The sequence below is a fragment of the Macrotis lagotis genome, chromosome 1 (assembly GCF_037893015.1).
Source record: "Macrotis lagotis isolate mMagLag1 chromosome 1, bilby.v1.9.chrom.fasta, whole genome shotgun sequence".
In the NCBI taxonomy this organism is placed as follows: domain Eukaryota; kingdom Metazoa; phylum Chordata; class Mammalia; order Peramelemorphia; family Peramelidae; genus Macrotis; species Macrotis lagotis.
This window is the reverse complement of record NC_133658.1, coordinates 43,949,201-43,975,199: the sequence shown is the minus strand read 5'-3', so window position 1 is coordinate 43,975,199 and position 25,999 is coordinate 43,949,201. Positions and strand designations below refer to the sequence as shown.

The window sequence follows — 25,999 nt, the reverse complement described above, 5'->3', positions numbered from 1 at the left end:
TGGCTTGGGACTCAGGGGAAATGCAGGTTCTCAACTGAGGGACTGAAATGCTCCCAAAGCTTAGTAAACAGTCCCTGGGAAGTCAGGGACCTGGATGCCAGGAGGCACAGACGGACGACTCACTGCATGACCTTGAGCAAGACTCTTATCTTATGGGGACTCAGTTTCCCTCTCTGTAAAATGAAGGGACTGGAAATGACATGAGCTGGAACCAGAATTTGTTTCTTATGTCCCTAGGAACCAATTCATAGTCATATTGTGAGGAAAGAGAGAACTTTGTTTACTGTATGATGTTATATAAATAACCACCATCATTATTGCTGAGCTGCAGTAGAGACTGGCAAGATTGTGGTCCCTGTGAATAAAGACATCTGTCATTTGAGTTGTCTTTAAAACCAGGTCTACATTGAGCCAATAAATCACTTTAAGGCTTCCTAAAATAAATTTTCTTCCCCTGCCCAATTACTTCCCAATTGCATATATTTTTAACATCAGATTTACTCCACTTGAATAAACATTAGAATAAGCATCCAATTCCCTGGAAAACTCCTCAAATCAGCAAGTGTTTAATTTCCAACTCCTAGGATTTTCAGTGGCTGGTCCTGCATGCCTGGGATTCTTTATTTGTCTCTGCTTCTGGGTTTCTTTCAATTTTCACTTAAACTGCCACCTTTTGAAAAAGCCTTTCCCAATCCCCCTTAATTTGACTAACTTCCCAGGTACCATGGCTTCTTGCAAGGCTCTGCAAGTCACCATGGCCAGACTCCTAGATCTGGTGGGGATGAGTAGGGTTTGGGACTGTGCCCTAGGGGAGTTGAGCTAAACCCTGAACCTAATCTCCTTCCCATCCCCCGAGACTAAGGTTATATGAAGTGGGGACAAGGAATTATACCTCCCATGTGTTAGGACAATATATTTGTCTTCCAGTTTATCCTCTATCTCTCTTGTTTATACATAGTTGCTGGCATGTTTTCTCCCATATTAGACAAATGAGAGTGCATTTTCTATGCATCCCCAGGGTGTAGCACGGTGTCTAACTTAATAAATATTTGTTAATTGATGGGGTCCATAATATGAGCAAGAACATAAAATCTCCACAATATTGGGATCCTGAATTAGAGGGATTTTTTTCTGTCTTCCCTTCAGGGGAAAGCAGGCAGGAAATGCTTCTAATTCATTAATTTATTCAAGAAATAATTATTTTGTCCTGAAAACAATCTGAGGAGAATGAGTAATTAAAAACAAACAAACAACAATACTTTTTCAGGGAATATCCAGGATTCAGTGCTTGATTAGGTCTAATTTCTTCTATCTTCATGCTCTATCTTAATGAAGATTCTGAGATCCTGCAAGATTGTCCAATCAGAAAAGAGAGCTTCACTCGTATTTGGGGGAATTGTAGAAAGAAGTTCAACAACACAGGTTGAAACACAAATGGTTTCTGGAGGCAGCCTCTGTTAATGGGAGGATTCAACTCACAAACATTCTTCAGGCATTTTTATTAAAACAGTTTTGCAGGGCAGCTAGGTGGTGCAGTGGATAGAGCACCGGCCCTGGAGTCGGGAGGACCTGAGTTCAAAACCAGCCTCAGACACTTAATACTTACCTACCTGTGTGGCCTTGGGCAAGCCACTTTACCCCATTTTCCTTGCAAAAAGAAAAACAGTTTTGCTATTATTGGATGAATCCAAGACCAGCCTTTGGAAAGGAGGAACCATAATGAAATAAGGAAGAAGAGCCAACAATTACTATGGGGTAGGGCTCGACTACAACATATTCACTACTCTAGAGGTTTTACTTCTTTTCAGTACATCTTGAATGTTCCTAAACCTAAGTATTGTATACTTATTCCAAGAAGTGGTATTCTCCATCGATACCACTGTATTCAGGGCAGAGGCCTTGAATTTGAATCATGACTCTGCTTTCTCCATCACCTCGAGCAAGCTTCATTTTCCTCCACTGTAATCCTTGGGAACTGAAAAGAGGACTGAGTTCAAATAATGTCTCTACCTGGGTAAGTCACAACCACATTGGGTCTTCTCTAAAATGAGAGGGTTCGATTGAATGGCCTCAGCTCTCAGCTTCTATATAGGTCTTGGTGATTTCTAATTTTCTCTTCTTGCTTTGAATCCCATGACTTATTATCTATAGTCTTTTTAGAGAGTTCTGTAGTTCTGCTGGGTCACTGCCAACAGAGACAAGTTAGCCAGATGAAAACACAATAGTCCAGCATGTAATGGTCAGAAATAAATGTCAATGACTTGTCTGGCTCACAGATTAAAAAAAGTCCTTGAGACAGTCACCCAGGGACTGGTATTTCCAATGATTGCCCCAGGTGTCCATGAACAAGCTGGTGTGGAGAGATTGTGGACAGACAGCATAACACTCTGGGGCACTTATCATCTTGGAAGCCAGTTATCAGTTTGCAGTAAGGAAATACTATACCCAAGACATTGATCTTTACTGCAGATAAGAAAGATAAGAAGATGTCTGAACTCTCCTATCTTGGCAGGGCCAACAAAGAAGAGAGGAAAGAATCAGATTGGAGCAGCTACCAACTAGTTGAGAGTCTGTCTGGTTTAGTTCCTTATCAACCTACCATCCAGATTCCAAAACAAAAGAATGTCACACTCACCCTCTACTAGGACTGTGAGGCTCACAATGACTGTGGAAGGAATGTGTGATGGAGTAAAGAGCAGAGTCTGGCTTTGACATGTTCCCTTTTCCAAACCTCAGTTTCATCTCTGTAGAGCAAGATGGGTTGGTTGATATCCGAAACTTCTTACAGCTCGAACATTCTAAGACCAACGTCTTCTACTGCCAACACAAGCTGTCTTGATCTGTCTTTTGCCATTGATCTCTGATGACCGAAGGAGTGAGGTAGATGACTTTGCACAGTTCAGCCTCACTTAAATCCAATTCACTTGCAAGTCAAGCCATCCTCCTCCTCCTGTCCTTAGTTCTCTTTGAGAATGAAGAACAAAGGCCAGTTCTAACTTTGTCCCCGGCCAATTAATGGCCTCACTTACTACAGATCAAGGAGAAAAAGATGAGGGGGAAAATGGGACAAGAAGGGAGAGATATTCTGAAGCAGCAGGCCCAGGTCAGAAGCTATAAACAACTTCCCATCAATTTTACTCTTTCCCAATGGGAGAGTAAGTTTCTAACAGGCGGGGATTATTTTTAACTTTGATTCCACCCTCCAGCTTCAACAGTAACTCTAAAACAGTGGATTAATGAACAATCAATCAGTAAACTTGTATTAAGAGCTTACTGTGTGCCCTGGAGATACAAAAAAAAAAAAGACAAAAGAGAATAAAAATGAATAAATTCAAAATAATATGAATTAACCAACTGGTAGGGCAGAAAAAGGGGGTGAAATGGAAAAACCAAGGAATTAGGAGTTTAGGAAGCTTGGATTCTCTCTATTCCAACTGGGTCACTGACTGTGGCAGTGTAACTCTGTGACTCTGGCAAAGCTCCCTAGCCCCTCTGTTCCTCAGTTAACTGGCTAGTCAAATTAGGCCTAATCCAGGGCTATTATTGTATATTTACATAATATTTAATGTATGCTGGGCAAAAATGAAGTTGAAAATCTTGAATCTCACTTGTTTAGAACTTGCAACACAAAATTTTAGCATAAAAAAATAGAGAAAAAATTGTACTATCTTTCCTTTTTAAATTTTTATTGGGGGTGGTCCAATAAATAGAACACTGATCCTGGAGTCAGGAGAATCTTAATAATTATTTACTAATGACCTAGCTGTGTGACCTTGGACAAGTCACTTAACCCCATTGCCTTGAAAAAGAGAGAGAGAGAGAGAGAGAGGAGACACTTGAGGTTCTGGTTTATGTCTGGGTTTTCTAATCCTGAAAATAGAGAGAATAGACAACTGAAATCCATTCCTAACCTTCCCATTGCACTCTACCTTTGACCTCTGATAATGGAAAACCAGACTGATATTGGTTTCTTTTCCTCTCTCTGTGTTTTTGAAAGGCCTGGAGCTCTGACTGAGACATTTTTCTCTCAGATGAACAGTGGACAAAGCTGAAACTGGGGTCAGGAAAGCTTGAGTTCAAATTCGACTTTACCTTGGTCAGGTCACTTCATTTTTCTGTGCTTGTTTCCTGACCTGTCAAAAAGGGATCAGGATAGCATCTCCCAGGATTGATGCATACATCAAATGAGACATTTGTTTTTATTTTTTTAGTTGTTGCTGGGCAATGGGCTTAGGTGACTTGTCCAAGGCCACACAGCTAGGTCATTATTAAGTGTCTGAGGCTGGCTTTGAACCCAGGTCCTCCTGACTCCAGGGCCGGTGCTCTACCCACTGTGCCACCTAGCCGCCCCAAATGAGACATTTGTGAAACCCTCTGGCAACTTAAAAAGCTCGATGCTGGCTGTTCTAAGAGTCCAGAGGTCCAGATTCAGGGGGGATGCAGGGCAAGAGCTGCTTGTTAAATGTTCAGTGTGAACATTTTCACTCCAAAACCCAACAACCACTACAAGTCAGGGTTTGATTTATTGGTTCCATTGTCAGAGAAAATGTAAGAAAAGCAGAATAGATCCGAGTAAACAATAATAAAACAGAACCTCAAAGAGTCGTTTTTACTCTCCCCCGGTCCCAACCCAAAGCCGGTTGTTAAACTTTAATGCATAAGCGGATTAAAAGACATCCAAAGCTCGGAAGACCCTCGGGTTCCAGTGCAGAGATCCAGGAGCCTCCAGGGGCCGGGGGTGGGGGGCGCCGAAGCGTCCGGCCATCACCCCCAGGACCATCCCCACCCCGCCCGGGAAGCAGGATCCCAGATTGTCATGTCAATCGTTGGATTCATAAAGTTTTGTTTCCTTTGAACTTTGACTCAAGCAGCGGCGCGCTGTGGCAGCCATCTTGGGAGAGGCACCGAGCGACGCCAGTCAAAGAAATCGCCCCGAGGAAAGCCACCGCCACCCTGATTCGACAGTGCCCCCTCTTCGCGTCCTTTCCTCGATTTATTGAAGAAGAGTTTTTTTAAAGCAGACACGGTTCTTCTCCGGGTCGGCTTCGGGCGCCGCCATCTTGAATGTGGCATCGCCCTTTCTCCCCGTCACCTTTCTCTCGAGCCGTTCGGCCGCTCCCCATTCGTCGGGGGCGACGGCGGCGCACGCCCCCCGTGGCCCCGCCCCTCATTTAAATACGTGGCGGCGCCGGGCACGTCGGGGCTGCCGCGGACCCAAGATGGCGGCGTGTGGACGTGTACGGAGGATGTTCCCCTTGTCCGCGGCTCTGCCGCTGCTCCTGCTCGTGGCGGCGCGGGCCGAGAGGGCCCAGAACGCGGCGGGCCTGCACCCGCCGCCGGGGCTGGGCCTGCGGGCCTTCGAGGCGCCGGAGCCGCCGGCCCAGGCGCACGCGCCGCAGCTCCCGCAGCAGCAGCCGCCGCAGCCGCCGCAGCCGCCTCAGCAGCAGCAGCCGCCGCCGCAGCCCTTCCCGGCCGGAGCGGGCGCCGGGGCCGGGGCCGGGGTCGGCGCGGGCCGGCGGGGCGGCGCGGGGCCCGGCGGCGGCTGGAAGCTGGCGGACGAGGAGACGTGTCGCGAGGACGTGAGCCGGGTGTGCCCCAAGCACACCTGGAGCAACAACCTGGCGGTGCTCGAGTGCCTGCAGGACGTGCGGGAGGTGAGCGCGGGGAGGGGGCGCCGGCCCCGAGTGCCCGCGCGAGTGCCAGTGTGCCCGCCCCTCCCCCACGGACTGCCCGCCGGGCCTTTGTGAGGGAGACCCGCGCCCCGGGGCAGGGGCCGCCGCTGCGGGCCACGCGGGCACCCGGGGGCTGGCAGGGGCGGCCGCCTCGGGGAAGAGGCTCCGTGTGGGGTCCCGTCCCTCACTCGGCGCTCAGTTACTCCAAGGACCTTTTTGTAAGGACTATTGCTATTTTTTGTAGAAGATTCTATTTATTTTGAGTTTTACAATTTTGCCCCGGATCTTATTCCCTCCCACCCCCCCAGAAGGCAGTCTGACAATCTTCACGTTGTTTCCATGGCCAAATGGAATGTCATGAGAGAGAAAGCATATCCTTTTTTACTTTTTTTCTCTTCGTTTTTGTAAAGATTTTATGTATTTTGAGTTTTATCATTTTTCTCCTAATCTTACTTTCCTCCCCCGGACCCCGCAGAAGGCATTGGCCATTGTTTCCATGGTCTATATGAATCAAATCGAATGTGACGAGAGACAAATCATATCCTATCTTATATGTAAAGTATAAGAGATAGCAAGATCAGACAGTAAGACAGCAAGTTTTTTTTTCCTAAATGAAAGTTAATAGTCCCTGGTCTTTGTTCAAACTCCACCGTTCTAAGAAAGATTTTGAGTTTTACAACCCCCCCCACCTAATCTTACTCCCCCCCCCCCCCCCAGAATGCAGTCTGTTCGTCTCTACATTAAGGACCATTTTTAACGTGTAATAAGAGGCAGCTGAGAAGAATCGATTACTGACCCGCCTCGGAGCCTGGAAAACTTGGATGCCAGTCCTTAACTTCTGTCCGCCTCGGGCAGTGCTTTGCGTCGGGATCGGTGGATGACCTAGTTTAGTGGAGGGAGGCTCCCTGCCTTGGGAGAGGAGGATTCCTACACAAATGAAATCACAAGTCCACTTTGTTTATGTATTTATTTATTTTAGGACCAGTCTAGTTTAAACAACTTTTTTTGTTGTTGACACAGGAAGACAACCGCTTTAAAGATGGGAAATTTATTCCTAGCTAAATCTTGTCTTCCACAGTTTGTTAAGAATGATAACTGCTTACATTTAAATAACACTTTAAGGTTTACAGAATACCTTGTATTTATTGTCATTTGATCACCATAGTTTAGCATATGTTGTGATTTTTTTCCCCCTTTCACTTTTTCTGGATTGTTTTTGTTTAGACCAGAGTCACTTTGTTTAGAGTGAATAACTGAGCCTCCCGAGGAGGTCCTACTCCTAGAGTAGAACATTTAAATGTACTTTGGATTTTCATTAATGCTCTGGTGTATTCCCTCAGGATGCTTTAACTTTTTCCTTAGTAATTAGATGTATAGCCGTTTTTCTTCAAACTGATCTTCACTCAGAGATTTCCGTTTCTATTAATGGTGTCTTTCAGTTCTGCCACTCCCTAGAATCAGAAAATTTTATATAGGTGTGCTTATAGAGAAGGCAGACCCTCTCTGGCTGACCCTCTTCCTCCCCACCCAGGATATGATCAATCCTTACATAGGCAAAATTGCAAGGACCTGTGGTTTTGTTGGTGTGTGAGCTTCCTCCACCGAAGCAGATTGCAATCTGTTTCTAACTTTTTATAGTCTTAGAGAAAGATGAGTGATGCCATGGTGATCCCACTGGTGACCGGGAGAGGGGGATGTTTGAACTGAAATTGGGGGGTCTCCCAGGCAGTAATCTATATACTCCTTTACATGATAGGCAGGAGGAATGTTTAAAGCCAGCAGTTGATTTTATAAACCCCATTAGCCATGCTAGTGGAGGGCAGGCTATTTATATGGGACTAATTATAGGATCTGTTAAATAGACATCGTAGAAGAAATCCTCCTTTATTAAGTGGAAAGAATCCCAGACCAGGATTCTAGTCCCCGGTAGACTATTGGCTCTTTTGGTGACAGGACAAAATAGGTTGGAACTGACTTCACTCTGTTCTTGTTACAAGGGTGATTGATATAAGGTGTACAAAGGAAGTGACTAGATAAGGCTTTCATTTATATTAATTCACTGGACCATAGAAAACAGTTCTTTATACACAGAAGATGCTTAGTAAATGCTGTTGATTGATGAGAATCCATGAAATAGTGTGGAGATAGATGCCTTCTAAATTGAAGCTGCAGAAGTTTGGAGAGCATGGACAGCCTGCTTTTTGTTATCTTTTGAAGTCTTCAGCATGGACTCTGGAACTTATCAGCTCTGATGGATGCATTTGGAAGAAAACAACTTGGTTAAAGAAATGTACTTTAGATCTAATGTGAAATTATGAACAGTGGAATGGAGGGAGATTTTTGGTGAATAGAAACATTTGGCAGTTTTTTGCTTTGGGAGTTTGTGGTATTTTTTCTTATGCTGATTATGAAAAGGCAGAGGTGCTGACACATGGTGAATTTAAATGTAAGAATGGGAACTGCTTTCTTTTGATCATAAGGATGAGTTGTCTGGATAAATTTAAGCAGGCTTTCAGTTTGTCTTTTTTTCCTAGTGAGATTTTAAAATATATGTTGTGGTTCACATTACTAAGTGTACTTAAAGGTAATGATTAATACTAATGAATATACTTCAGTGCTTCTCCAGAGTTATTTTAAATCTGCCTGGTGAATTGTATATGCCAATTCATTTGACATATGTATGTGAACAATATGAAGCCTCATTTAATGTTCAGTTAGATTGCCTAGTTTATGACTTTCCATAGCTTCTATTTTTGAAAGTTTTTAAAGTGTGTTAAGTGGGAGTCTTTTTAAGACGATGATTAATATTTTTAAGTGTTTAATCCACCAAAGGGTCAATCAGTTAAATGGTGATGATAATGACAGTGATGATTGATGGGTAGTCTTAGAAAGTGAAGTCCCTTCAAAGCTTGGTCATAAAGAACAGAATGCAAGTTTCCCTCCTGCTAGATACAAGGGGGAGTTGGAGATTGTGCCTTTCCTGTACAAATGGAAGGAGCTTCTCTTTGAGCAGTTAGTTGGGCAGTTGTCTGGGGGAGGGCACAGTGCATGGGATATCATAGAGTCAGGAAGAACTGAGTCCAAATCTTGTCTCAGAGAGACTTAGTAGCAGAATGGTCTGGGCATGTCACTTAACCTCTGCTTCAGTTTCCTCATCTGTAAAACTGAGGATGATAATCATGATATCTGCCTTCCAGAGTTTTTGTGGGGATCTGATGAAATGATGGTATCAAATACAAGTAAAAACAGATTCCTGCAGCTCTCGTAGACTGAGAAAGACCACAAATTAACATTATCTATGTCTATTTTTTTGTTTTTTTTTCTGCAAGGCAATGAGATTGACTTGCCCAGGGTCACACAGCTGAGTGAGTATTAAATGTCTAAGGTCTAATTAGAACTCAGATTCTACTGACTCCAGGGCCAGTGCTATATTCATTGCACCATCTATCTGCTCCAATATTTTTATTTTCTTACATTTATTTACATTTATTACATTTATTTCTTACATTTCCTTTCACTGGGGAATTTTGACTGATTGCAAGTGTAACTCCTTTGTTCTAACTTCAGACCTTTGGTTCATTGTGCCAATATATTTGATTATAAGACTCAGGGCCTCTGCAACCAATTGACTGGTCCCCTGAACTTGTTCAGAGTAAATTTACAAAGCACTTTTCCTCATAAATTTATGAGATAGGTAGCACAGGTAAAATGGTGATCCCATTTTACAGATCACCAGTTGAAGCTAGAGAAGCAAACTTGGGTAGTGTCATACAACGTGATCATTTCCCAGCTCCATGCCTGGAATGCCAGGAAAAACAGCTTTGGTCATCTCTGCCTTTTAGGTCAGCTTCCTTCCAACATCAGATTGGTTGCTTCTTCCTGAACCCAGAGCCTTTCCTCATCAAGCTAATTGTTTTATTTCTTTGTTTAGACAATCTTGTTTTATTTGTTTTCAGGTTTAACACACCCCAGCAGAATGTATACTCCTTTTTGCACTGACTATTTATTTATATTGCCTCATAAATAATAGTTCCCTTCTTGAAGATGATTGTCTTTCATTCATGAAGAAGACCATGACATCAGGGGGGGATGCTGTGCTAAATCCTCAACCTCACTTTCTCCTCTAGAGCCATCTGGGTCCATTGACCAGATAGGAATCAGGATGACTAGAGATGGTCCTGAATGTGAGGCAGTGACTTGCCCAAGGTCACACAGCTAGTAAGTGACAAGTGCCTAAGGTCCTCCTGACTCCAGGGTTGTTCTCTATCCACTGTACCATCCACCCCAGACCTCCAGACAAGTCTGGTGTTCTCTTCATTGTTTCATGTAGAATTAAATAGGAATTAATGGATCAGCTTCAAATACAAACCAAGCACAAAGTAAAAAGCCTCTTTTAGACTCTTTCTATATATACTTAATTTACATAAAATAGAGCTGTTTCCTAAGCTTCTGCCTCTGCAAAGGGAACTGGAATAGAGACAGCTGGGAGTTGGGGAGCAGCTGGACCCATTGTGGGCCAATTGCTGGAGGCACTAAATGGGGCCTCATAAGGGTTGGGTCCTATGGAGCTAGAGCATCCTTCTCTGGTCTGTTCTGTCAACTGTCTGGAATAATAATCGTAACTGACATTTGCATAGTAATTTAAAGTTTGCAAAGTGCTTGAGCCTCACTACACCCTCATGAGGTTCCAGGAGGTTAGTGATTTGCCCAGGATTTTTGTTGTTTACTACATGTCAGACATTATGCTAATTGCTTTACGAATATCATCTCATTTAATCCTCATGACAGCCCTGGGTGTTGTGATTAGCCCCATTTATTGGTGAGCAAACTGAAATAAACAGGTGAAGAAACTTGCCCAATCATTAAGTTTTAGAGGTGGAAGTTGAGCTTGGGTCTTTCTGACTCCAGGTTCAGGGCTCTATCCCCTTGGCCCCCAAGCTGCTTTGGATTCCATAGCTGGCAAGTGTTTGAGACAGAATTTGAATTCTAGTTCTTCCTGACATCCAGCATAAAACTTAAAAATCATAGAATTTCACTCCTTTTGCTGCCTAAAAAAAACAATCCCTACAACAGTTTGATGTCCTGGGATCTTAAAATCCTGAATAACGGTCCTTCCTCTGACCCTGGAGGAGTCACTTAACCTCAGCACTTCAGACAGATCTGTCAAACATTCACAACTCCTCAGTGGGAATGGAACTAGATACAAATATAATTGGGAAATGTTTAACAAAGTAAATAAAAATACAGCAGTAGAGAATGCTAATTTATGGTTTTACAAGTTAATACCTTTATTTGAATTTGAATTTGCCACTTCTCAGGCAATTTTATGCATTACTGGGAAGAGACCCACCTCCTATCTTGGTGGAAAGATTTTCTTATTTTGGGATTTGCCCTTGTGAGTGAAAATAAAGGTTTTTACCCTGTCCCCTTCCTTATTACCACTTATTTGATACTACAATGAGAGGGAGCCAGGAACAGTCTTATTTTTTTTTAAATGTTTTAAACTTTTTTTAATTGAAATTTTATTTTATTTTTCCAATTACATTCAGAGGTGGATTTCAGCATTTATCCATTTGCAAGTTTATGAGTTCCCCATTTTTCTACCACTCTCCCTTCCCCTTCCCCATAGTGGTGAGCAATCTGGTAAAACTTGTACATGTATGTACAGTTGGTTTTTTTAAAAAAACTTATTTCTATATTGGTCATACTGTGAAACAGGAATTAGAATTAACGGGAAAGGAAAAACTTAAAAAAGTTTTTTTAAAAGTGAACATAATATGTTTTGCTCTGCATTCAGACTCTATAGTTTGCCCTCTGGATTTAGATGACAGCCTATTTAATTTTAGGAGAATTGGAAGACAAAAACAAGCAGCCTCTATCCCCAAGGAGCTTATACTTTGTTGATAGAGAATACAGGAATTATGTACAGTAGATTCCTAAGTGGAGAAGGAAGGCACAATGGGTGCAGGATGATGAGAGATCTTGTTTGGGAGATTCAGCTTTAGCTTTGAGGAAGCCTAAGTAGGACATGCATCACTTGCATGGGGAGAAGGGAAATGAAATGTGGGATGCAGTGAAGGAGAGGGAAGTGTAGTGAGGGAAAGGAGGGTGGTAAAGCTTCTAGGGGCTTTAAAGGACTAGGGAGGAGTCTGAACTAGTGCTAGAGGCAGCGGTGGGAAGGAAAGATGCTGGAGGCAGGGGGACCAGTCAGACTATGGAAACGGCCCACCCTGAAGGGCCTTGTCTACAAGTTTTCCTTCAACTGAGCCTGGTTACTTTAGAATTTCTTTAATTCCTCCTTTTGAGTCCACTGTAATCCTTCCTCCAGGTGACATCCTAGCCCCTCTTTCCCCTTCCTTTTAACATTGGACCTTTCACTAACCTGATTGCCTCTCTCTGCACACTTCCCTGCCTTTCACTGTCCTGAAATACGGTGCCCAGAATTGAACTCTGTCTTGGTAGTGATGTAAAAAAAAGTGTTTGATGAGAAAATGAATGTGTGAGAAGGATGTAGTGAGAGATGTCTTGGATTGGAAGATAGAAAAGTTCTGGCTTTGACTGCTAATGTTTTTAGTGTTTGGTCATTTTAGTCCTATCCCATTCTTGGTTATCCCATTTGAAATTTTCTTGGCAAAGATACTGGAGTGGTTTGTCAGTTCCTTCTCTAACCCATTTGACAAGTGAAGAAGCTCAGTTTTCCACACATGGTTAAATAACCTGTTCAGGGTCACACAGGTGAGTGTCTGAGTTCAGATGGGAACTGAGGAGGATTCATCTTCCTGACTCAGACCCACTCTGTGACTGCTGGTAAGCACTCCTAACCTTTGTGACACGAGTTACCGAGGGAAGCTACATCTACATCTGTAGGTTTTGCTAGTACTAACATTTCATAAGCTAGGTATCAAAAACAATCTTCATTCCCTGTAGATTCATAATGGCTATTTTTGTGGGGTTGGTGAGGGGTCAGATGTATGTGTAGATAGACTACAGATCACCTGGACAGAAAGAGGATATTGACAAGTTTGGAAAATAGAGACCTGATACTAGTTATATCTATAGACATATAGATATAGATATCTGTATCTATAACTACTTGATAGTTGTTCTCTAGACATCTGCTAGAGCTCTTTTCTCTGTTCTGAGAAGAAAAGCAGATCACTTCTTGACTTGCCTTCATGACCTTTCATTCAGCTACCAAAGGGATTTTTCTAAAACTCAACTATGACCAGATCACTCCTTTACTCGATAACCTCTAGAGACTCCTTATCTCCTTTAGGATGAAATAAACAAATGCTATTTGGCATTCATTGCTCTTGATAACTTAATCCCCTCCTATCTTTTCAGTCTTCCTACACCTTCCTCCCTGCCTGGTACGCTTGCATCATCGAGTCACTGGCTTCCTGGTTATTCCAGGAGAGAAACATCCCATCCCAGTTCTGAACATATTCTCTAGCTATCGCCCATAACTGGAATACTCTCTCCTCAACATCTACTGAGGACAAGGATTGCCCTTTGTTTCTTTTTGTATCTATAATGCTGGGCATAGGGCCTGCTGGCATATCTAGGTGCTTGATAAATATCGAATGATTTATTACCGATGGATTGATTCTGCATCTGATTCTCATTAACTGAGAGAAACTAGTTGTTGGGAAGGATGGGGGAGTGATCAGTTTGTGAAAGAAGAGAGCAATGGTAGGGAGTCTGTCAGGTCCCTGAGATTTCTGCAGGTTGATCCCAGTCAACATAAGCATGAACAAAGAGATAGAAATGATAATATTATTTGATGATTTAGGAAGGTAATAATAGTTTATAGTCATTAGTTCCTTTGTGATTAGAATGTTTTTAATACTTTTTTTGAGTTAAGAAATTGAACTGAATGAATAGAAGATTTGTCTATGGGAGGAGGAAGACTTAGGAAAGACCTTGAATCCATTGTCGGATTATTTTAGGCACGATTTAATAGGTGAGCCTATAGGACTGATGATTAGCAATCTGGCTTATGATATAGCCTGAAATTAAAATTTCACTCAAGGTCAAGTTGTCTTTTAAATTTTAAAGTGGACAATAGATAATTTTTAGAAATATCTATTTTATGTCAATGGGTATAGTAGTATGTCTTGGTAGAAAATTGTTGCATTCTGAGTTAATGGGAAGTAATGAGAATACTCAGACAACCAAAAATTGAGATAATGTTTATTTAGATCATTAAATTCCCATTGTGCCTTATCCCAGCTGTTGAATTTCCAGTAGTAGTCTAAAAGATTACTCTTGTTTGCCATGAAAAGTCAAAAAAGGATACACTAATTATTCATCTTCTAGAATGTAATGAAACTTAATTTAAAAGCTACCTTTACTTCTGTTCCTATCAAGTTTTCTGTTCAGATTAAAAATTCTGATTTTTAAACTTGGTTATCTTCTGAGTTCTTTGTGCCTGGCAAGAGAATTCATCTTCTATCTGTCATTCAGGATTTAGTTTAACTCTATAGAGTTGGAAAGTAGAACCTATTTTTTTTTTTTTAGGTTTGTTTGGGGTTTTTTTTGGTAAGGCAAACGGGGTTAAGTGGCTTGCCTAAGGCCACACAGCTAGGGAATTATTAAGTGTCTGAGACTGGATTTGAACCCAGGTACTCCTGACTCCAGGGCCAGTGCTTTATCCACTACGCCACCTAGCCGCCCCGAAAGTAGAACCTATTAAACCCTACTAGAGAAATTTCAAATTTAAGAAAAAGTTCCTGTATAACTTTAGTATTTTGTGCATTGATACAATTCAGTAATAACTGAATTGAATTAAAATTGAATGTGGAGAAAGCTTTTACAAATGATGGCAGGTATTCAGTGACATGAGATTTAGAGTAGAAGGAATGTTGATAGAATAGGATTTCAGAGATGGAATGGACTTTAAGGATTATTGACCATAAATAAGAGACTAAACAGGCTATGCTGTCCAACTCACCTCCCCTTGACCCCAAACTTTCCCAGTTAAAAAAACACAAAGATTGAGTGACTTGCTCAAGGTCAAACAGGTAATAAGTATAAGGGCTGGATTTGGAACCCAGTTTTTATGACTTTTAAGTCCAGAATAACCCTTCAAGCTCCTATCTCCTTCCCCATTTGACAGAGGACGACACTGGGACATCTAGGACCCTAGAGATAAATAGAACCTTAGAAGTTATCCAATTTGATCTCATTTTACAAAAAACAAGAAAACTTGTAACTTGAATAATGTCATAGAGGAGCTAAACAATAGCCAAGTAGTATCAGACTGCATTAATATGTAGCAGATTTACAAATACAGAGTGAGCCTGGTATGTTGTTAGATCATCGAGGGAACTATGTTTGCACTGGGGGTAGGAGTACTCTGGTTAATGGGTGGCTGCCTTAGTCCTGGCTTCAGCTTTATGGGCACCTGCTCCAAAGTATCTTCTCTGCTGCTCTACTAGCAGAGGTGCCAAGAGCACCATGGGGCAGGGAAGTTTAGACAAGAAGCCAAATATGTCTGAGCTAAGACTCTTGCCCAAGTCTTTCTGACTCTTGAGACTTCTGACCCAACTATTTATACAAGTGGAAGGTTGGGAGAAAAATGTTTTCCAAAGAAAAAAGAAGTTGATTTAACAACCTGATCTTCTAAGCTTTGAGACAGGTTTTATATCCACTGTGCCACGCTGTCTCTGACACATCACTGATTGTGGTTCTGATTTTGGAATCATAATCAAATAGATTCTGTTATTGTTCCTGGAAAGGGTATGTCCACTTACTCTTCTATAGCGCCACTCACCATCTTTGTAATTTTCTAAACCAAAATATCCTTCTGAGGTCGACACTCCCTTATCATATGAGATTTCCTCCTGATATAATAGTTCCTTGGGGGCAGTGACTATGGTTAACTTTTATATTTAGAATTCTAATGCTTGGCATGTTGGACGCATTTAACAGGCTAGCCCAGGCCAGAAACTCCTGCAGTGTGTAGTCTGAGATAGACTTGTTGAGGTCACACTGAAAACTAGGCCTTTTGTACTCCAAGGAGACTACCTTCTTTTCTCACCATCACACTCCCTCTCCTATCTCAGGTTCCTTTTACATTTCCCAGAAGATTAGATGAATACGTTGCTCAGGTTTTTGTGAGTTCTGAGTTTTTTACACATTCATGATATTTTTAAAAGAGAGACAGAGACACATTAGCCACTTTCAGCTTTCCTGTGTTAACAAGGGGGTTTTACCAACAAAACTTTTTTTTTTCTGAATTTTTTAAACTAAGGAATGTCAGATTTTGGTCACCATTAACTTCATCTTTGCTTTTTTTACTTTTTCATGTGATTATCCATTTACAATAGTTTTAATTTTTATAGTACTTGGGGAGGTTATCATTATTTAATTTAAGGCAATGGAGTTAAGTGACTTGCCCAAGGTCACACAGCTAGCAATTAAGTGCCTGAGGTCGGATTTGAACTTGGGTCCTGCTGACTCCAGGACCAGTACTCTATCCACTTCACCACCTAGCTGTCCATACTTAAGGGTTTATAAAATACTTTGCTATGCCATCTCATTAGAATATTGTTAAGTTGTAAAGTTGAGTTAATCTCCATAAGAATTTCTTGACTTCTGTTTTCAAGTGATATTTGCAGGTTTACATTTAAATTACAGATGGATTTTTCAAGTACTGAAGTTTTCATTGCCTATGAAACTTTTTTCTTTCTTAGATTGGGGTCTTTCTATTTAATTTAGAAACTTAAAAAGTCTGCAACTTGATCTGTTCTAGTAGACATTTGAATTTACTTCTTTTTCAGGTATTTGTTTTCAAATTATCTTGAAAAAGATTTTTATGTAAATCTTAAATTTAACATAATGCCAATAGACAGTTACAGTAAATTTTAAAAAATCCCAATCTTTTCTGGTGACTTTATGTGTCACTTTAGAAACTCACCTCTCCAGATTGAGCTATCCTTTATAATTGAATTTTTTTTTTAAGGTTTTTGCAAGGCAAATGGGGTTAAGTAGCTTGTCCAAGGCCACACAGCTAGGTAATTATGAAGTGTCAGAGACTGGATTTGAACCCAGGTACTCCTGACTCCAGGGCCGGTGCTTTATCCACTGCACCACCTAGCTGCCCCTTATAATTGAAAATTAATACAGCGACTGTACCTGGCAAAACTGACACAGTAAATTCGAGTTTAGTGCATTATTTACTATCATATATACTTGCCTCCATCTCCACTTCTAATCTCATATACCATACCTCATCAGTCTTAACTTGGAAGTTTTCATGTCTAGGAATCTGGCTGGTTAACCTTAAAGAAGGGGACCCGGAGGAGACAGAGAATTTAAATCCTTAACTCTGTATCTTAACTACCATGACATCCTTAGGAGATAATCTTTATATTTCCACTTATAGCTTTAATGTTAGATGGGATAGCTTAACTTTGAAAGTGTCAGGGAATGAGGTGGAATATCCTCCAGAGACAAGTTAAAGTAATTATCTGAATACTTTTTCTTCTTTGTTTTCGAATTTTTCTCTTTTCCCCTCAAAGTTTAAACCTAATTTCTACCGTTGGTTCAATATCAAACTTCACTCCTGTTTACAAGCAGGAGATAGGGTCAGAGCTCAGATTTGGAAGTAGAGCAATTTTTATATTCTACAAAATATCCAAGTTAAACCAACTCATATTGTAGTCTTTAAATAACTATAATTTAAGACATGATAATCTGTAGAAAGTAGTAAAAAGTAAAGGGTATTTTATTTGTTGAGGGCATGAATGGAATCTATGTACCTTCTGTGGGACAATAAATATAAAAATCTCAGCAGTTTTCCTGAAAGTTTTAGTTGTCTGGCCAATAACAATTTTTTTTCTTCAAAGCAAACTTAGCAGTTTAAAAAAAATCTGGTGATTTTTTTTTTTACTGTTCTTCCTATTGTGCTATATTCTATTGTCAAGAACAACCTCATCAGTTAATATTTTCCTTTGAAAGTCTTTACTTATTTTCTGAGGATTAATTAGATTGGTTTGCAGGAGTTGATGTTTTTGGTTTACATGTTTTTCATTTTCGAACCCACTTTCCTTTCATTGGTGCAGTTGATCTTTCATTTTGGACTTGAAAGATGCTTGAAATTAAACAATCACTTTTACTATATCTCTAATGGTTATTGAAATGTGCTTTTAAGGAACCATAATTTTGCCCATTTCTTTGTAGTAATCCATTCTTTAAAACCACAGCATTAAACAGGCCAAAAGAAAAATATGGACTGCATACATATGACATAAATCCAGAACAAGCAACTGAGCTCAATTCACTTGTTCTGTGACAGCCTAACTATACACACATATGCACATATATGACCACTGCTGTCTCAAAAGGAAGCCATATAAAACCATTTGCCCCTCAAAGTGCTTCCTACACCTTGAAAGGAGAAAGACATTCCATGGGGGGGTAGAGCTTCAGAGAAGGGAGACACCAGTGTAAGGAAGAGAGCCCTGGGAGCCTGTTAGGTTATTTGGGGAAGGCCTGGTTTGGGTTTTAGAAGCAATGGAAACCCATTGAAGGTTTTTGGAGAGGGGAGTGCCCTGGTTAGATTTGCATCTTAGGAAATGCACTTTGGGAGCTCTGGGGAGAATGATTGGAGAGGTGAGAGACTTTCGATCCAGAAACTTGTTAGGCAAGAAGATGGTAATTTGCCTTAATGGGGAGGTGGAATTCCTTGACCTCTAATTGAAAGACAGACTTTTTAATTTCTAAGGAAAAGGAACTAGGAACGCTAGATGAAAAGGGAAATTTAGCTTTGGTATAGAGGGAAAGATTCCTAATAATTAGAAATATCCTCAAATAGGTTAGGCTTCCTTGGTAGGTCCTGGCCACAGAGAGGTCAACAGACAAATGCTGTCTGACTAGTTTTTTTTTTGTTTTTTTTTTTTTAGGTTTTTGCAAGGCAAATGGGGTTAAGTGGCTTGCCCAAGGCCACACAGCTAGGTCATTATTAAGTGTCTGAGACCGGATTTGAACCCAGGTACTCCTGACTCCAAGGCCGGTGCTTTATCCACTACGCCACCTAGCCGCCCCATGACTACTTTTTGATTTTAGTTGGAGAAGGGGTTACTGACTGGGTTGGTCCTTCTCTGAAGTCCTTTCCAGCTCTGAGATTCAGTGATTCTGGCTTAGTCTTGATGTGAGAGCAGGAGGGAACATTTAGATGACAGTGGTGAAGGAAGTTTTTAGGAAGATTAGTTCAAAAAGAGTGTACATGAGTGGAATCAGGATATCTGTGGGGAAGATGTTGGAGTGTAATACTAAGTCATAAATGTAGACCTTGAGGGGGCTTTAGTGACCCACTACTGTCCCTTATTTTATTGCTGAAGACCCTGAGACTCAGGAACGGTGAGTGATATCTACACATGTCTCTTGTCCTCTGCAGAGTCATTAGGTGGCACTTCTCCAACAACTGGAGAAGAATTTCAGGTGTTAAATCATTTTGTTGACTTTTACAGACCCTCTTATATCTGTCTCTGCCAGGGCCACTTGCTAGAGAAGGAGAGTATGGTGCCTTAGCACTATCTCACACTTTACTACTGTGAGAAAAGAGGGAATGGGAGAAAATGTCAGAAAACTTTACTTTGAAAGTAATATCTGTTTTCCAATTTTATCAAACTTGGAGGTGGAGGGAAAGGCTCATGAGAAAAACTTCATTGTACTTTTCAGGTTAGAACCTCAATTCCCCTTTCTCACTAATGGTAAGAGAACTTAAACCAGCAGTGTTATTTACAGGGGAAAGTAGAGTTGTAATGCTGCTGACATCTTTCTGCTTAAATAGAACTAAGCCCTTCTCCAGTAATGAAAAATATCCAGTGAAACCTAATAAAAGGATCATTTTATTAAGACTATTTGACATTTTATAGGAAATTCCAATAGTGTACATAAATACTGTGCCTAAAGTGCCTTACAAATAGGATCATTGTTGCATGGACAGACTTGGGAAACATTTTTTGTGGTGAATATCTCCTTTAAAAGAATTCATTGTTTTTTCATTAGCTTGGCAATTTGAAGTGCTGGCATGTTTGTTGTAACAAGGAAATGACTTTTTAGGTTAAGAGATCCTGTACTAGTATCCGTTTAAAAGTAGGAATCTATATTTAAAACATTGTTCCTCTCTCCCCCCCAGTACCTATCTAGCCCAGTGCTCCACATATAAGAGGGAATCATTAAATTTTGCTTAATTGATGAATTGTTACTCTTGTTCTGAACATAAACTCAAATGATGTGAAAGCAAGTAGTTCCATATGTAGCTCTTTGTTTCACAGGGAGTCCTGCTTAGGGAGACAGAAATGCTGCTGACTTCATCAGTCTTACATTTTTTCAGTTGACTATAAAATTTAATGTGAAATTGGTTTCAAGTCTTTATGTTATGGTTGAAAATTTCTAGGAAGAAACTAGTTACAAAATTTGTTAACTTGTCAATTTTTCTTTAGCATAGTGGCTTCCTAGAATATTTCCTTGAACTACAACATGCTTATCTGTATACATGTACTATATCTATATACATTATATATTTAAATGGTTATATTATGGTTATACTAATACTTAGTATATGGTATATGTGATATATTCATAAATATATAAAACATCCATCCATTTTTATATGTAGGTATTAGTATGTACCTATAATGAAATATTTTTTATATAATTCTAAGTATTTGTCTATGTACATATATGTATATATTATATACAGCATACCTCCATCCCTCAAGTCATTCAGGTTTTTCAACCTTAGAGACATATTTGATTTTTTTTCTTTTTCCTCCACCTCTCATTGCCCAGCCAGCTACCATTGAGCCATGCAGGTAAAATTATTGTAGAAATGAGACTATCCTTGGTTTTTTTAGGTTCTGTTTTTATTGTAGTCACATGATAGCTTCCAGCTGGAACATTCTAAATTTTTATTATGATGAACTATAAGATTCCATGCTATGATTATAGGATATGAGATTCCTAGATGAATCTTCAGAATATGGAATCCTGTGAGGGTTTTTTTTTCCTTTATCATTCATTTAAATTTTAAATGAGGATGTTAATGTTTCTGGCAGTTGTGGGTATATACGATTATTTCTAGCATGTGTCAGGGGTAGGGTTTGGCCCCGAATCTTTCCCATTAACTGTAAATCATCACCCTCACTGAGTATCTGAGTCCAGAGACTTCTAAGACTTAATTTCCGGGGATGGCTAGGTGGTGCACTGGACAGAGCACTGGCCTTGGAGTCAGGAGTACCTGAGTTCAAATCAGGCCTCAGACACTTAATAATTACCCAGCCATGTGGCCTTGGGCAAGCCACTTAACCCCATTGCCTTGCAAAAACAAACAAACAAAAAGACTTAATTTCCAGCTAAGTTTTTTTGTTTTTGTTTGTTTTTGCAAGTCAGAGGGATTAAGTGGTTTGCCCAACATCACACAGCTAAGTATTGAGGTTGAATTTGAACCTGGGTCTTCCTGACTCCAGGGCTGCTCTGTCCAGCTGACCCCTAATTCACTGTTAGAAGAGAAAATATCTTCCCCCTGTAAACATCTCAGAAAAATAAGGAGGTGACAGAAAAACATGCAAATAACCTCAAACAATATAATAAAAATAATTGCCCCCCCCCCCCAGATTCCTGTGTTTTTAATGTTTGCAGTTTTGTTCTCTCAGGACTCACCTGCCCCCAGTTTGTCACTTGGAGTCTTGGAGAACTGCTTTGGGGAACTGAGAGGAGCCCTGCTTGGGGAGGGTGCAGCCAGTGTGAAATAGAGGCTGCATGGGAACCTGCTTTTCCTAACTCCCAAGATCTCTATCCATTACCCTGTGGCCCATAACTCTGCAAATGCAAAATCTATGATACTTCTGTTAGGGCATGCTCTTTATAAGAAAGAAGTGAGTCACCTGAACAGGTCATTTTGATCATTTAATTTACCTGAGGAGGAATCATTTTAAATTTTCTAGGAATGAAAGACTTTTCCAAAGAAAAATAGTCTAACATAAAAGATTGGGTTTAAGTTTCCCAGTACAGGGAAGCTTTTGAAATTATAAAAACAAATTAGTTTTTTTTCCAGATAACCTTATTGAAAAACTATCCTTCATCTTTGTTATAAATTCCTCTGGATGTACCATGAAGTTTGTGTGTGTGTGTGTGTGTGTGTAGTATTGTAAAATTGGTCCTTTTATAAAAGGTAGGTTTTTAAATAGATAAATTATCAGTGAGACACACTAACTTGCTGAGAAAATGAATCTGACCTGGTTGAGGATACATACACAGGCAATAAAATGCAGCTGTTTCTTTTTCTCAGGGTTTTTCCTCTGTGCAGCCTGTCAGCTAACCATTAAAGGACTCAGTTTTGCTTTCTGGGTCAATATTTTTGAGTGGTTAGGGTGCCAGAAAATAGTGGATTAGGCATATTTGGTTTATATCAATATTTTCCTTTCATTCTTCTCTTTAACAGAATCTATGAAAAATCATATGATACTACTCATTTATATTGAGCCCACCAGTTGACTGAGCACTTTATATCCATTATCTGAGTTGGTTTATAGTCACATTTTGCAGATGAAAAGACAGACTTATAGAAGTGAAATGATTCGTCACAGATTACCCAGGGAGTCTGACAGCTATCATACAGAGGTTTTCTTACTCAAGAATAAAGGTGACCATGTTGTAGGAAGAATTTACCTGTACTTAAACAAGTACAAATAAGAGAACAAAAGATTGGATGTTGATTGAATAGGAAAATATTAGATTAACTTTTTTTTTTATTTTGTTTGTTTTAGTTTTAGTTTTTGCAAGGCAATGGGTTTAAGTGGCTTGCCTAAGGCCACACAGCTAGGTAATTATTAAGTGTCTGAGGCCAGATTTGAACCCAGGTAACTCCTGACTCCAGGGCCAGTGCTCCATCCACTGCCCCACCTAGCTGCCCCCCTGCCCCCAGGTTTTTTTTAAGAAAAAAAGTAATTGGCAAAATGACAAGAAATTATCCACACATCAAAGAATTGCATATGCAATAATTCACCCTTGTGAACTGCAATCTTTTCAGAGGAACTTGGGGGGGGTGTCTTCTTCTGTCTCCGTTTTGGGGATCAAGTTTGTTCTTTGTACTTTCTCAACATGCAGTTTTTTCTTTTCCATTTGTGTTGTTGTTTGTGTATGTGTGAGTGTGTTTTCCTGCTGGCAGCTAGGTGGTGCAGTGGATAGAGCACTACTGGTCTTAAGAGTCAGAAGGACCAGGCTTCAGACAACTGACACTAAGTAGCTGTGTGAAGTCACTTAACCCTGATTGCCTTGTATCGAGAGTCATCTCCAGTGATCCTGATTCATATCTGGTCATTGGACCCAGATGATGCTGGAGAAGAAAGTAAGGCTGGTGACTTAGCAAAATGAGGGGGATGACTCCCTCGACTCAAATCCAGTTCATATGCTTAACATGGAATCACCTACCTGATGTTGTGGTCTTCTTCGAGAACGAAAGACAAACATTATTTCCTGCTGGTTTTTAATTATTACACTTTTCAACAAGTTCATATAAATCTTTCCATGTTTCTCTGGAATCATTATGTTAGTTATTTCTTGTAATACAGTAATATCCCAATGCATTCATGTGCTTTAATTTATTTTGCCAGGGGAATCTTCCTTAGTTCCTGCTCCTTGCTTTCCAAAATTGCTGCCATAAATACTTCAGCCAAGTGCTGGAATTTCTAGATCAAAGAATATGGACATTTTAATCAGTTTATTTACATAATTTCAGTTTTCTTCCAGAATAGCTTTTTACCAATTCACAGCTCCATTGACAATGAATTAGTTTTAGACTAATTTTGAAAAATTACTAGAAAGGTGTGACCAAGAGACCTCAATATTCAGTTGTATAACAAAGAAAGTTCTTAACATTCTGCTATAAGAGATATTAAAACTACTTTCAACAAGGAGAGGGCATGAAGTTACAGCCTGAATTTTTTGTTGTCATGGTGTGCCCCACTTGAAGAAAATTTAGATTAATTATTAGATGAATATTTTCATCTCCAAAAGCTTTTTCATTAGAGGATTATGAGTTTCTTTAAATGGTTAGATAAACTCAACTATAGCTTTTTATTTATTTAAGGCAATGGGGTTAAGTGACTTGTTCAAGGTCACACAGCTAGGCAATTATGTGTCCGAAGTTGGATTTGAACTCAGATCCTCTTTACTCCAGGGCTGGTGCTCTTTCCCCTGCACTAGCCAGCTGCCCCTTCAACTGCAGTTTTAAAAAATTTATGGTTTTATTTGTTTTTTTGGGTTTTTTTTTTTTAGATTTTTCAAGGCAATGGGGTTAAGTGGCTTGCCCAAGGCCACAGGGCTAGGTAATCATTAAGTATCTGATATCGGATTTGAACCCAGGTACTCCTGACTCAAGGCCGGTGCTCTATCTACTGCGCCACATAGCCGCCCCTTTATTTGGTTTTGATTTGATAAGCACTTAATACCTATTACATGGTAGGCACTGTGTTAGATACTGTTTCTTCTGGGATTTTGGGGGGGTCATTAATTATTTGGGGTTTTTTGTTGGGTTTTTTAGGGGTTTTTTTTGGAAGGCAAATGAGGTTAAATGGCTTGCCCAAAGCCACACAGCTAGGTAATTATTAAGTGTCTGAGACCAGATTTGAACCCAGGTAACTCCTGACTCCAGGGCCCATGCTTTATCCACTGCACCACCTAGCCGCACCTAGGGGGTCATTAATTAAAGATGATAGAATTTTGGGGTAAACCAAAAAATGAGGGTCACTGAAAGATGAATGAATTCATGCTTCTTGAGATTTTAAAACTGCTCAGGATTTTATTATAAAATATAGTAAAGTAAACTGGTCAAAAAACTTTTCCTCTGTAGGCCAACAAACATTCTAGGACAGGGTGAGTAGCAAAAGTGTAGGCACAGTTGCTTGGTAGACCAAGACAAAGAGATTGGGGTGGGGGAATAAAGAGAGAGAGAGAGAGAGAGAGAGAGAGAGAGAGAGAGAGAGACAGACAGACAGACAGACAGACAGACAGACAGACAGACAGACAGACAACGAGAATGAGAACGAACACTGACTCCTAGTGGAGGTCTAGGTTTTTATAGCCTTGCCCCTTATCTGGATACTGAGTGCAAAATCCTTCTTCTCTTATATAATGGAAACCAGGTAAAGATTTGAAGAGGAGATTGAAGGTTGGAAATGAGGTAGGATACAAATTTTTCATTAAACAATGAAACAATAGGAGTTAATTTACAAGAGCAAAGATCCTTCCACCCCTTAACAAGATTCCCAGATATAACAGCATTAAAAATTTCAGAACTTGTTTCTGATTATAATTTTTTTTTTACATTTATAATTCTCTGCATCAACAGTGACATACAGAGCCGTATATTTTTTAAGTGATTGAGCTTCAGGAACTTACATTTCATGAAAACAATAGATATAAATAGACAGAGAAGATGTATAATATCAAATAATTTAGTGGAATGAATGACTAGTGCCTGTATAGAATCAGGAAAGAATAGTAGTAAGGGAAGTCAGCACCTTCATCTGAATTGGCCTTTGAGGGGTGTCAGGGATTCTTGGAGGCTGAAGGGAAGAAGTAGGGAGACACCTGAGAGGCTTGGGAACTTGGGGTGATGTTGCCCTGGGGGAAAGTAGTGAGTCACATCTGTAATCAGCCAGTGTGCTTGGAAAGGCCTTTATATCTGACTGTGGGACATGGATCTTCTTGGGGAAGGTAAGTCAGTTTATAGCTATCTGGTAAAAATCTGTAAGTGTTCTAAAGATAAGGACAGGAAAGGTAGATCTTGGGAAAAATGTGAAATTTCAGGCATTTTACTTTCCTAGAAATAATATGCTTCTTCTATACTATATTTGAGCCAATAATAAGACCAACTAAATTTGCATCATAAAAAAGGGATTGAATGAAAAAAACAAAATAATTGTTAATTGCTTACTGTATCCCAAGCATTGTGCTAAGTGCTAGGGATACAAAAGAAGAACAAGACAATTTCTCCTCTTAATAAATTCGCCTTCTACAATAGACTGTCTATGACCTAGCATCTAGCCACTCCATATTGCATATGTTGAAACTGAGGTAGGGGAGAAGTTAAGTGATTTGTCTGGGGTCCCTGAGGCAGAATTTGAATTTTGGTCTTCTCTTCCTTTCCTTAAATCCCTCTACATTTGTTAAGCAACTACTCTAGTCAAGCACTGTGATATGTCCTGAGGATTTCAAAATAAACACAAAACCCACCCATGGCTTCTCAGAGCTTACCTTCTGTTGGGAGAAACTCATCAAAGAAACCTGGAGAATGGATGTGGGGACCAAAGAGT

General features: G+C 40.2%; 1 protein-coding gene across 1 annotated transcript in view; it reads left to right on the top strand.

Moving 5' to 3' along the window:
- Positions 1–5,187: 5,187 nt before the first annotated feature.
- Positions 5,188–25,999, top strand: part of GLG1 (golgi glycoprotein 1) — a 128,762-nt gene continuing 107,950 nt past the window's right edge. The window contains exon 1 of the mRNA XM_074199495.1: positions 5,188–5,654. Coding sequence (XP_074055596.1) covers positions 5,220–5,654 — 435 coding nt within the window. The 5' untranslated portion in view covers positions 5,188–5,219. The remainder of the gene's footprint in view (positions 5,655–25,999) is intronic.